Source organism: Perca fluviatilis, chromosome 23 (assembly GCF_010015445.1).
Source record: "Perca fluviatilis chromosome 23, GENO_Pfluv_1.0, whole genome shotgun sequence".
Classification (NCBI taxonomy): domain Eukaryota; kingdom Metazoa; phylum Chordata; class Actinopteri; order Perciformes; family Percidae; genus Perca; species Perca fluviatilis.
In genome coordinates, this window is record NC_053134.1 from 812,132 (window position 1) to 826,514 (window position 14,383).

General features: G+C 45.2%; 1 protein-coding gene across 1 annotated transcript in view; it reads right to left on the reverse strand.

The window, feature by feature from the left end:
- LOC120553705 (filamin-C-like) overlaps window positions 1-14,383 on the reverse strand; it is an 84,528-nt gene that overhangs the window by 17,390 nt on the left and 52,755 nt on the right. Inside the window, 9 exon segments of the mRNA XM_039792398.1 lie at window positions 2,937-2,973; window positions 2,975-3,030; window positions 4,057-4,304; window positions 4,620-4,643; window positions 5,058-5,247; window positions 10,698-10,854; window positions 11,801-11,924; window positions 12,529-12,696; window positions 13,007-13,167. Of these exon segments, the coding sequence (XP_039648332.1) occupies window positions 2,937-2,973; window positions 2,975-3,030; window positions 4,057-4,304; window positions 4,620-4,643; window positions 5,058-5,247; window positions 10,698-10,854; window positions 11,801-11,924; window positions 12,529-12,696; window positions 13,007-13,167 (1,165 nt within the window).

Here is a 14,383-nt window from a genome sequence, read left to right on the forward strand (position 1 = left end):
CCACTAGAGGGCTCCACCACTACTAACCTAAATATAGGTCAGAACTACTACGACCACTAGAGGGCTCCACCACTACTGACCTAAATATAGGTCAGAACTACTACGACCACTAGAGGGCTCCACCACTACTGACCTAAATATAGGTCAGAACTACTACGACCACTAGAGGGCTCCACCGCTACTGACCTAAATATAGGTCAGAACTACTACGACCACTAGAGGGCTCCACCACTATTGACCTAAATATAGGTCAGAACTACAGCCACTAGAGGGCTCCACCACTACAGACCTAAATATAGGTCAGAACTACTACGACCACTAGAGGGCTCCACCACTACAGACCTAAATATAGGTCAGAACTACAGCCACTAGAGGGCTCCACCACTACAGACCTAAATATAGGTCAGAACTACTACGACCACTAGAGGGCTCCACCACTACAGACCTAAATATAGGTCAGAACTACTACGACCACTAGAGGGCTCCACCACTACAGACCTAAATATAGGTCAGAACTACTACGACCACTAGAGGGCTCCACCACTACTAACCTAAATATAGGTCAGAACTACTACGACCACTAGAGGGCTCCACCACTACTGACCTAAATATAGGTCAGAACTACTACGACCACTAGAGGGCTCCACCGCTACTGACCTAAATATAGGTCAGAACTACTACGACCACTAGAGGGCTCCACCACTACTGACCTAAATATAGGTCAGAACTACTACGACCACTAGAGGGCTCCACCGCTACTGACCTAAATATAGGTCAGAACTACTACGACCACTAGAGGGCTCCACCACTATTGACCTAAATATAGGTCAGAACTACAGCCACTAGAGGGCTCCACCACTACAGACCTAAATATAGGTCAGAACTACAGCAAGACTCCCCACTACAGCTAAAATTCAGAACTAACGACCACTAGAGCTCCACCACTACAGACCAAAAATAGGAGAACTACAGCCACTAGAGCTCCACCACTACGTAAATAGTCAGAACTACTACGACCACTAGCTCCACCACACTACAGAATAGTAGAAATACCACCACTAGAGGCTCCACCACATAAAATCAGAATACTAGACAGGGCTCCCCAATGAAAGACCTGGCCCCCTAAGAAAAAGGTCAGAACTACTACGCCACTAGGCTCCCCCAAAGAGAAACCCACAGCTCGACTACTGAAAAATAGCAGAACTACTACCTAGAGGGCCCACCACTACTAAATAGGTAGAACTAACGACCTAGCTCCCCTACAGTAAAATCAGATACGACTAAGGCTCCGCTACTGTAATATAGGTAGAATACTACTACCACTAGGGCTCCACCACTACTGATAAATATAGGTCAGAACTACTACGACCACAAGCTCCAACTATATAGCATACTACCCAGCCCACCTACTGTAAATAGATACTACACCCGGCCCCACTACGAAAAATAGAATATACACCACAGCAGAAAATACCACCTAGGGCCCACTACAATAAAACATACTAGACCAGAGCTCACTACTGTCACCCCACTACGAAAAGCACTACCTGTCCACCTACAGACTAAATAGGTCAGACTACTACGCACCTAGACTCCATATAATATGGTCAGACTACTACGACTAGAGCCACCACTACGATAATATAGGTCAGACTACTACGACCACTAGAGGGCTCCACCGCTACAGACCTAAAATAGGTCAGAACTACTACGACCACTAGAGGCTCCACACTACAGACTAATATAGGTCAGAACTACTACGACCACTAGAGGGCTCCACCACTACAACCTAAATATAGGTCAGAACTACTACAACCACTAGAGGGCTCCACCAATACAAACCTAAATATAGGTCAGAACTACTACGCACCACTAGAGGGCTCCACCACTACAGACCTAAATATAGGTCAGGACTACTACCACCACTAGAGGGCTCCACCGCTACAGACCTAAATATAGGTCAGAACTACTACGACCACTAGAGGGCTCCACCACTACAGACCTAAATATAGGTCAGAACTACTACGACCACTAGAGGGCTCCACCACTACTGACCTAAATATAGGTCAGAACTACTACGACCACTAGAGGGCTCCACCGCTACTGACCTAAATATAGGTCAGAACTACTACGACCACTAGAGGGCTCCACCACTACAGACCTAAATATAGGTCAGAACTACTACGACCACTAGAGGGCTCCACCACTACTGACCTAAATATAGGTCAGAACTACTCACGCCACTAGAGGGCTCCACCACTACAGACCTAAATATAGGTCAGAACTACTACGGCCACTAGAGGGCTCCACCACTACAGACCTAAATATAGGTCAGAACTACTACGACCACTAGAGGGCTCCACCACTACAGACCTAAATATAGGTCAGGACTACTACGACCACTAGAGGGCTCCACCACTACAGACCTAAATATAGGTCAGAACTACTACGACCACTAGAGGGCTCCACCGCTACAGACCTAAATATAGGTCAGAACTACTACGACCACTAGAGGGCTCCACCACTACTGACCTAAATATAGGTCAGAACTACTACGACCACTAGAGGGCTCCACCACTACAGACCTAAATATAGGTCAGAACTACTACGACCACTAGAGGGCTCCACCACTACAGACCTAAATATAGGTCAGAACTACTACGACCACTAGAGGGCTCCACCACTACAGACCTAAATATAGGTCAGAACTACTACGACCACTAGAGGGCTCCACCACTACAGACCTAAATATAGGTCAGAACTACTACGACCACTAGAGGGCTCCACCACTACTGACCTAAATATAGGTCAGAACTACTACGACCACTAGAGGGCTCCACCACTACTGACCTAAATATAGGTCAGTCGCGGTTAATCGTGATTACATATTTTCATCGTTTGACAGCCCTAGTATAAATATAAATACATGTAATAACAGTGTATACCCATTGGGGGGAGAAGCCCACATAGGGCTGCTTTAATCTGCAGCGTGTCACTGGGCTCCTCTATTATGGGGACGGTATCACTCACCTGACGGGGAACAAGGTACAAGCTTTAGGGAACACACACACAACCACAAGAACGCTCACACGCACGCACACACAACACACACACACACACACACACACACACACACACACACACACACACACACACACACATACACACATGCACCCACAGACACGCAAAAACACACAGACACGCAAAAACACACGCACGCACACACAAATATGCAAAAACACACAAGCACGCACACACGCAAAAACACACACAAGCACGCACACACACACACACACACACACACACACACACACGCACCCACAGACACGCAAAAACACACGCAAGCACACACAAATATGCAAAAACACACAAGCACGCACACACATGCAAAAACACACACACACACATGCAAAAACACACACGTGTCCACAGTGTTTTAACTTTTACATGTTCCTGTTTAAATGTGAGCTGGATCTTATTCTAATGTTCAGACTGTAAAGTAGTGACGGAGCATCGCAACGGCGTTGTGCTAAGCTAAACGGCGTTGTGCTAAGCTAAACGCTAAAGAGGAGAAGTCCCCGATTTTAAACCATTGAACAAAGCGACATAGTCGGAAATAAACGCCGTGTGGGTGTCTCAATCAGAGTTTCAGCGTGGTGGCTGTCCGCTGTCGGGCAAAACGATAAAAAGAGACAAAAACGTTGATAAAAAATGACAAAAACATAAAAAAATAGTAAAAGGTTTTGGAACTTTGGCGTGCGTTTTTGCGGGGTGTTATTCTCGTTTTGCCGTGTGTGTCGGGTGTTTGGCGTGCGTTTTGGCGTGTGTGTGTCTCAGCGTTTTGCCGTGTGTGTCGGGTGTTTGGCGTGCGTTTTTGCGTGTGTGTCTCAGCGTTTTGGCGTGTGTATCGGGTAACTGCCGTGCGTTTTGGCGTGTGTGTGTCTCAGCGTTTTGGCGTGTGTATCGGGTAACTGCCGTGCGTTTCGGCGTGTGTGTGTCTCTGTGTTTCGGCGTGTGTGCCGGGTGTTGGGCGTGCGTTTCGGCGGCGTTCCTCACCACCACGTGGAAGGGGCTGTTGGGAATGTTCTCCCCTCCGAAGCGGATGGTGATGACGTACTTCCCGGGCTCCGGCGCCGTGTAGTAGATGTCAAACGTGCCGTCGGCGTTCTCCACCACGTCCACATCCAGCTCGGCGCCATCCGGCGTCGACACCTTGCACGTCACCTTCCCTTTCCCAGCAGCCTTTGCATCAACGGTGATGACCGTCTCCTCGCCGATCTGGATGGTCGACCCGATACATGAACCTGACAACATGGACGACCAATCAGGATGCCAGGCATGGAGAATCATCTAACTATCAATGTAAACTTCAAATGACTTTTTTTTTTTTTTTTATTTCAAAATTTAATATTTTCAAAAATTAAAAAATCTTAATTTTTTCAATTTTAAAAATTCTAACATTTCTAAAATTCTACAATCAAAGAATTTAAACTTTAAAATGTTTAAATTTAAAGTTTCAAATTAAAAAATAATACTTTTCAATTTCAATACAAATAAAGAAATATATTTTACGATAATTACAGTTACGTTTCCTGTATTTTAGAAAGAAGTTTCCTCACCCAGTCCGTGTCCTCCAATCGACACTACAGGAAAACAACAAGAGAGTCAGACACGCTGGGACACTTTCAGGGGATTGCACATAATACTGTATAATACTAATCTATCTATCTATCTATCTATCTATCTATCTATCTATCTATCTATCTATCTATCTATCTATCTATCTATCTATCTATTCTATCTATCTATCTATTTTCACATTTTGCACTCAATCCATTCAGCCTCTGTTGTCTTATGTTAAATGGCTATTTTGTTCCTGTATTTATAGTTTATTTCATATTAATGTTTAATGTCTGTTTACGTAGGCACCAGCCACCAAGGCAAATTCCACGAAGGTGTAACTTATCGTGGCGATAAACTCTTTTCTGATTCTGATTCGATCTGATTGGTCAACCCACTTTGATTGGCTGCCAGAGAAAGTGTGGGCGGAGTCTGACCTGTGACCAGACACTTGCTGGCGTCTCCAGTGGGCAGCGCCAGGATGCGGTACGGCGAGTACGGGATCTCGTCTCCGCCGTATTTGATGGTGATGGTGTAACGTCCAGCCATGTCCGGGACGTAGGACACCGTGTACGTCCCGTCCCGGTTGTCCCGAATGTTCGCCTTCTTGGGTTTCCCCTCCGGATCCTGGAGACACACGGACAGGATGTCAGTGGAGATATTTAAATATATGTAAAGTATAGAGAGCCGAAGTCCCGCCCCTTCCGGTGGACCTCATGGGACCTTAACTCGGAATAAATATGAACGGTAGTGAACGGGGAGAGGCAAATTATATTTTGATCCTGTTTGAATTGAGCCATGAATTACACATATGATGTTCGTCAATTTAAAACATTATTTTTCAACCAAAGAAAGTCTCAGTTAGCCGTAGGTTTGTCGTAGTACCACTTAGTTTAGTGTGAAACCGTGGACTACGTGGACTACATCTCCCGTCTCACACAATCTACCTCACCTAGCTTGATGCTCGGCTTGCTCGCTAGCTAGCTAGCTGGCTTAGCTCTGTTCCACAACACATGTAACGTTATCTGACCTGCTGGGTTTAATCCAGTCAAGTGTTCTCAGCAGAGAAGCAAAAGAACGAGCGAGATCCTCTGCTCATTAGAGTAACATTACATACTGGTACGATACACACACACACACACACACACACACACACACACACACACACACACACACACACACACACACACACACACACACACACACACACACACACACACACACACACACACACACACACACACACACACACAGCTTAAACAACAGTTTAACAATAAACTGAGACTTTCTTCGGTTGAAAAATAATGTTTTAAATTGACGAACGTCAGATGTGTAATCCATGGCTCAATTCAAACGGGATCAAAAAATAATTATTATCTCTCCATTGACTCACGTTCATATTTTTTCCGAATTAAGGTCCCGTGAACTGGAAGTAGAAGGGCGGGACTTCGACTCTCTATATAAACAGCTTCAATAACTGTCCATCAGTGGTCTCCTGATGATGAGTAAACGATCGGATATCAGTTCAGAATATGGGAATATTTGCATATTTTTCTTGCCTATTTTCTTTCCCAAACTGGTTTGGGAAACACGCTGAAGAAGGCCAGCTTGAATAAATAAAACAAAACAGGGAGTCAGTCAGCCTGACATATATTTCATTTTTCATAAATTGGAATTTTTGCATTTTCTGTTTTGCTGGAAATGGATTTGATGTCGTCAGCGCTACCGTAGAAAGAGAACATAAAAAAAATAAATGAATAAATAAAATCTCTCAATTCTGGGGAAAAAGAACACGTACACACACACACACACACACACACACACACACACACACACGTAAGTTCATAACACCTAGGGCCCTATTTTAACGATCTGAAACGCAAGTAGCTTTGTGGGCGGATCTCGGGTGCTGTTGCTATGATACCGGCGGTATAAATGACTCTTGCGCCCGATACAAATCTTAAATGGGTTGGTCTGAAGTAGCTAGGTGTGGTTTGGGTGTAACGTGCAATAAACCAATCAGAGCGTCATCTCACATTCCCTTTAAGAGCAGGCGCGCTTGTTCCATGGCGGATTGCTATTATGACGGCAGATTTGTTGTGACGCCCCAACGCGGAGCTGTCCGGGATGCGGCAAGTAATAAATGCCCGTCTTCACCGGGGTGCCGATGTTGCTGCGCCTCTCGGGCGCATCTCCACAAGTCTGGAGAGGATTCTGCAGCCATGGAGCGTGGCCTCCAAACGCACCACCTGCTCCTGTTGTGCCCCTTCCTCCTCCCCTCCCCCACTCCATCTCCTCCCCCACCCCACTCCATCTCCTCCTCCCCCCAACTCCATCTCCTCCTCCCCCCCAACTCCATCTCCCCCACCCCCACTCCATCTCCTCCCCCCCCACTACATCTACGTCCACCCGCTCCACCAGGAGCGCATCGAGTGTCCAATCCCACCGTAGTTCAACATCACGTCTACTTAAGTCCTCTAATATTTCCTCATTTATGTCATCAACACATCCATGATTCATGGAAATGTGTAAAACACAACAAGCCATAAAGCATGCTGGGACTTTTTGAGGACTGTACTGTAATAATTTTTCCTTGTAATTATGTATGGTTGCAAAAAATGCTAAACTGCGCCCCTAAAATAGCATCTGAATAACGCGCCACTGACTTTAGACTAGCACCACTGACTTTAGACTAGCACCACTGACTTTAGACTAGCACCACTAACTTTAGACTAGCACCACTGACTTTAGACTAGCACCACTAACTTTAGACTAGCACCACTAACTTTAGACTAGCACCACTAACTTTAGACTAGCACCACTGACTTTAGACTAGCACCACTAACTTTAGACTAGCACCACTAACTTTAGACTAGCACCACTGACTTTAGACTAGCACCACTGACTTTAGACTAGCACCACTGACTTTAGACTAGTACCACTGACTTTAGACTAGCGCCACTGACTTTAGACTAGCACCACTGACTTTAGACTAGCACCACTGACTTTAGACTAGCACCACTGACTTTAGACTAGCACCACTGACTTTAGACTAGCACCACTGACTTTAGACTAACACCACTGACTTTAGACTAGCACCACTGACTTTAGACCAGGTTTTTCCTGGTCGGTGGCATAATTGTTTGTAACTGTAAAATAGCACCAGGGAACGTTTGCGCCGGAACACGCCTCCTCTTTTCACTGAACCGCCCCCGGGAGCGCAAATACATTCCCTAATTTACTGACGTGCGTCTGTGGAGGGAAAAGTCCACTGTGTGTCGGGTGCAAAATAGGAATGATACATGCACCAGTGTACAAAGGCAATTGCGCTCAGTGCAAGATAGGGTCCTTAGTGTTTGAAATTGAATATGAGACCAGTGGTGTTCAGAGTGCTCACATCATGTTTATTAATCTGTTCAACATCACACAGGACCTAACTCTACTCACGGCAGATCTGTCTGTTAGCATCTGTCTGTTAGCTCGTCACACAAACTGATGGAGGTCAGTGCACATGTAGACCACAGAGGGAGGGGGGAGTAGATTCAAGTTTAAGTTTTTTAATTTATATAGCACTTCAAAGTAAACAACTTTGCACCAAAGTACTTCACAAAGACGAAAACATATGTAATATTTATACAAGATTGTTTTATGATGGGGGGGAGGAAAGACGTTAGACAATGCGATGTGATGGGGAGGTCTGACGGAGGAGAGAGTGCAGGCCTTACACAGCCTCTCTTATTCATACTGAAGAGGATGGTTTTCTTTACTATCTGTGTCTCCCACACCCTGCGTCCCCAGTCCTCCACAAACAGAGAGGCGTCGCGCCTGCAGCCGTCCGGACCCTGAACACGGAGTAACAAACCCCCCCCAGCGGTGAAAAGAGTCAGCAAGACAACAACAGCGCTGGAAGAAGTATTCAGATCCTTTACTGCAGTTAGAGTACTAACATCACACTGTAAACATACTCTGTTACAAGTAATGGAAAATGTTACTTATCTAAAAGTCTGTAAGTATCATCAGGAAAAGGTAGTTAAAGGGCCCTATTTTACTGATGTAAGGTCACGGCGTGAAGCGGCTGGTGCAGGTGTGTTTAGGGCGTGTACGAATCCACTTTTGCTAGTTTGACGGCGGGAAAAAGGGTCTGTGTGCTGGGCGCCTGGTTCTAAAGGGTTGTACTTAGTGTCTTCATTAATCAGAGGTTGTTTTGGGTGTAACATGCAATCAACCAATCAGAGATCATCTCCCATTCCCTTTAAAAGCCAGGCGCGTTTGGACCTTGGAGCATTGCTGTTATGATGGAGGATTTGCACCCTAATATTTTTATTTGTAATCTTCTGCATATGTGTGTGTGTGTGTGTGTGTGTGTGTGTGTGTGTGTGTGTGTGTGTGTGTAACAAGCATAGTGTGTGCGCGCTGTGCATGAGCCTAGGCCATTTTACTAATGCTCTGTTAAAATAAAAATGAAATGCTGCGTTATTGACTTTAGACCAGGTTTTTGATGGTTAATGGAGCCATCACTTCCCGCTGCCTCAAGATAGCAACACTCCCAGAATGCACCTGAACACACCTCCCTGTAAGACCAGCACGCCCAGAATGCACCTGAACACACCTCCCTGTAAGACCAGCACGCCCAGAATGCACCTGACCACACCTCCCTGTAAGACCAGCACGCCCAGAATGCACCTGAACACACCTCCCTGTAAGACCAGTACATATGGGCGCAGGTGCATTTGCAATTTAAATGACGTGGGCGCTGGACGGGAAACTGACAACTGCGTCGGGCTTTGCGCTGTGACGGGTGCGAGATAGGACCCCAAGTATTAAAGCTGCTCCGCAGCGATGGTCGGGGTTGAGCATTTTAGTAACGCTGGGAAAGAGTCCAAAGCCCAATGGCTGATTAAGTATAAGATGCTCACCTTGTAACTCTTTGGGTTTTTAGGCAAGTGCTGATCGCAGTGAGCTATACCTCACAGACAGCCTGGGTTACTCAATAACATGACTTTCCTAAACTAATTTAATCATTTAATTTACTCTTTAATACTAAAGTATTAAAAGCAAAGAAAAATCCTCCCATTTTAGAAACAATCTAAACTGTTCTCTCTCGGTTGTGTTGCAGTCTATAAAAAAAAAATCCAAAATGTAGTCAAAACTAAAATAAAGGCGTCATAAAGTTAATAACAAAACAAACAGTGCTACTTATTTAGAAACTATGGCTGTTAGTGCCAAAAACACTCCATGTTTGCCCATAAGATGAGTCTGCTGTAGAGTTTAGATTCTCTGCCCGAGCCAGAGTCTGAACTTAAAGCGTAACTCTCGCCAAAATGCATCCTAGTGTCTTTTTGTGAATGTACCCGAGACAAACTTTCGCTTAAAAGCATATTTAGGACGGAAGCGTCACTTTTAAGATTTACCGTATTCTCGTTTTTTGGTCAAATGGCCTTTTGAATGGGAGTGATAGGGGCACTCTCATGCTAGCCTCAAAATAGCTATTTTTAAAACACTAAGAAGGCTCGACACAACATGAGACTTTGCTCCAAGTATCACCAGGGGCTCTACACCTTAACGCAAGCATTGACAACATTGTCTGTGTACCCAGAGTTTACTAAAAAGAATGGTTTTGAACAACTCACCGTAGCTCTTGTTGTTTCCAGCTGCTAACACCTCGGCAGTCAAAACGAGTCGATATCAAAACAAGTAGCCACAGATTTAGTAAATCCCTTGTGCATCGGTGTTGTTCATGTGTAGAGCCCCTGGTGATACTTCGAGCAAAGTTTCATGTTGTGTCGAGCCTTCTTAGTGTTTTAAAAATAGCTATTTTGAGACTATCACAGTAGTGATACCTACTTCTACTCCCATTCAAAAGGCCATTTGACCGAAAAACAAGAATACAGTAAATCTTAAAAGTGGCGCTTCCGCCCTAAATATGCTTTTAAACTGAAGTTTGACTCTGGTACATTCACAAAAAGACCCTAGGTTGCATTTTGGCGAGAGTTACGCTTTACGGGCCGGGCCTGTTGCTGACATGTGCTGTAGAAATAAAGCTGCCTCGTCTACGGCATGGCTCATCGGTGACTCACCAGGATCTGAACGGTGAGCAGTCCCTCTCCGGCGTCTCTGGCGTCGATGGTGAACTCAACGGGCAGACTGGCGGGAACTCCGGACGCATTCAGACCCGGACCGCTGGCTCGGACTTTACTGGCATCGTGGGCCGGTAAGGTCTTGATCTTAAAGGGACTGAGAGGACACGGTTTGGAGAAAAACTCTCAGTCACAAGGATGCACTTTAAAGCGCCCATATTATGAAAAAAAACACTTTTTCTGGGATTTGGGGTGTTATTTTGGGTCTCTGGTGCTTCCATACGCATACAAAGTTTGAAATAAACCCATCCATGGTGTTCTGAGTGAGATACGGTTTCTGAATGTGTTCTGCCTTCAGTCTCCGGGTGAGCTGGTCAAAATCTGCACGGCTTTCTACATCACTAGCCGAAACGAGCTGGCTAACCGCAACCGTTAGCATGCTAGCGCTAGCATGCTACCTCGTTCTCAATAGCAAAGCACTGCTACAACACACACAAGTTCACTATAATCTCCAAAAGAACTACTTCCATGTGCGCCCTGGTTTAGAAGAAGTCTCCCAGCTGATCCTGCTTTGGAACTGACTGAAGGTGGAGAAACAGCCTTTCTTTTACTGTCTATGGAGCTAGCTGGCATGAGCTACGATCTGAGCTACTGAGCATGTGCGAGTGCAATCAAAGATAGTACAGAAGAAAAGATGTCTCACTCTGTAGCTAAAACAGAGACCTGAACACAGGGTGAAAAGAGGAGCTGCAGCAATGTGCAGTACAACTAAAATATGGTGTTTTTTGGAAATTAAACCATGTAAACCTATTCTGGTACAACCTTAAAATACAATTATGAACCTGAACATGAGCATAATATGGGCGCATTAACATTTTCACTTCTTGTGGGATTAAGATTACCCTTTAAAGTTAAATAGTTCTACTAAATAGTATGGGTTATTTGTTTTGGTATTTATAGTTTGTTTATTTCACACTACTTTGTATATGTTGATATGTGCCTATATGTATGTTGTTGTCTCTATTGTACAGTATGTGTCTATATGCACCATCAACCATCTACCTGGCATAGGATTCTGAGATGTGGATGTTTTGGCTACTGACCTGCGCGGGACTTCCTGGTCGGCGTATTTCACGCACACCGTGTACGGACCGTCGCTGGCGGGCGTGTAGTTGGCCGTGTGAGTACAGTCGCCGTTGTCGGTGATGCTGATTGGCTCAGCCACACCTGAAGGGCAACCAGAGTTTCAAAATCAAAAATATAATCGGTGTCTTGGTTTAGTTTAGTTTATTAGTTTATAATGTCGTGGACAGTCCCCTTTAATGACCTATACAGTAAAAGGAGCAACGGCTAATTTCCAGCTTTAGTCCCCGGCCAGCTGATCCTAAAATATGACACTTTCTAGAACAGGTGTCAAGAGCCAGACATGGAGAGTTTATTGACATGCTTTTATTTTGAAAAAGTCAAATATCTTTGACTGCATTTCTTATAAAGTCTTCTCTTTTACAGTTTGGTCGACATAAAGCCCTAAAAACGTATCTTATCCATTAAAGATAAAAGCGCCAAAAAAGCAACAAAGACATCGGAAAAAAAGTCGGAAAAAGTTGGAAAAACATCAGAAATTGTGGAAAAAAAGCACCAAAAGTGTCGGCGATAGTGACAAAAACTAGGTGGGTCAAAATGTATTGTGAACCTAAATTTAAATGGGGCGCAGGACCAAAATCTGCGAGTGGGCCGGATTGGGCCCTCGGGCCTCGAGTTTGCCACGTCTAGAACATGTTGATCTCTGTTTGGTGAGAGACTTCTCTCAGGTGTGTGGACGAGGTCTTACCTGTGGGCCCGTACAGCAGGACCTCCAGGGGGGCGACCCCGGCCTTGCTGCTGTCCACGGTGAAGGTCTGGGGGACGTGGGCTCGGACTCCACTTCCCAGGCCGGGACCCGAACACTTCACTTTACTGGGATCCAACAGCTCGCGCACCGGAACCCGAAACGGGCTCCCTGAAACACAGACACAGGAGGGGGGAGCTGGAGATTAGTGAGACTTAAACATGTACGGAGTCTACAAAATCTTAGTCTGGATCAACGGAGGTACGTTATTTCCAGGATAAAACTCTCTCTCTCCGTTTCTGTTCTCAAACTCTGTTCTCTTCGGGAAACAACAACAAACTCAAAATCGCTAAAAACGTAGAGAAAAGTGTCGAAAAAGAACAATAAAATGTTGAAATTTCGACCCAGAAAAACTCAAAGTTGCAGGTTGACGGGAAGACAAGAGGAGGGTAAAAAAGGAGAAGGTTTTTGGATGGATCACCTGGAATAGGAAGGCCTCCGAAGGTGATGTTGACGTCGTACTCTCCGGGAGTGAAGGGGATGTACTCCACGCTGCAGCTGCCATCTTTGTTGTCCTTACAGGACATCTTGGCCTCTGATGGACCCTCGATGGCCAGGCCCAGACCCCCGGTGCCAGCACCTCTGACGAACACAAGAATAAAAGGAAACATTCAGATTACTTTGACTGGAAATGTCATCGAAGCATTCATTCACACTGAGACTTTCTCCACTTGATCAATCAGTCCATCCAGAAAAATGCGAGTGAGTTTTTGTGTGATTGTTGAGGGGCAAAAATCCTTGATTATGCGGCACGTTTTCTTAAAAAATGCGATGGAATATGCTATATATAATATTTATGCAATTTTAACTTGCAGAAACTGCAGTTTGAAGAAAAAGAGGGAAAAAAGTAATTCCTCCAACACGCTGCTTTTCGATGATGTTCACGTCGCGTAATTACGTCACTTCATAACGTTCCCATGGCAACAGGGGAAAATGGCTGCTCTTGTGTGAAGTAAACGCAACATTTTTCAACTTTCTGCTAAGATATATTACGGGACTTTTTTGCAACGAAAATGCGGGGATTAAGAAATCATGCAAGCACCGCATATTTTGCGCAGAAATCGGCAATTTATGCAGCGAAAGTGCGGCGCATTTGAAAAACTTTGGCTTATTATGCGTCGAATTATGCAATCGCATAATCATGTTTTTCTGGAGGTAGTGATCAATGATCTTTTGTGATGATGTAAACATTAGTCCCAAAGGGACATTAAACTCTGATGAAGAGTCATGTTGTGATGAAGGGTCATGTTGTGATGAAGAGCTCTGGTGTGATTAAAAGCCGAGACACATCAGGCCGATTATCGGCCGTGGGACAGTCTGGCGAGCTCGGTGACTCAAATCTGTTCGGTGTGTCCCGTGCCGTCGTCCGTCTGGGGGGCTGTCGGCGTTCATTTTGGCCGACCTGACATGTTCGGTCGGAGGCAGGGCAGTCGGGACTCACCCGGAAATGACGAGCGCAATGAGGTGACTACAGTCTCTCAAAATCTGATGAAAATCTTTTAAACTGACCTTTGTTGAGCTGAAATGAAGACAGATTCAGCAACTGCACGGCCTATTTCTCGCTTAAAATGTTTTAAGAAACATGTTTCGGTGAACTATTTTAGTACGATATGAGATCGTATTCTGAACGGCCGCCATGACAGTCTGGATCTGAATTTCTGGAGAAAACAAACCCATGTGACGCGTTCGTCCAATCAGCTGCCGGTTTTCATTTCTTGGGCGACATTACAGATTAGCGCCGCCTGCTGTTATAGAGGTGTATTACGTCTCGTCTCCTCTCGTCTTTCTGGTCTGTTCT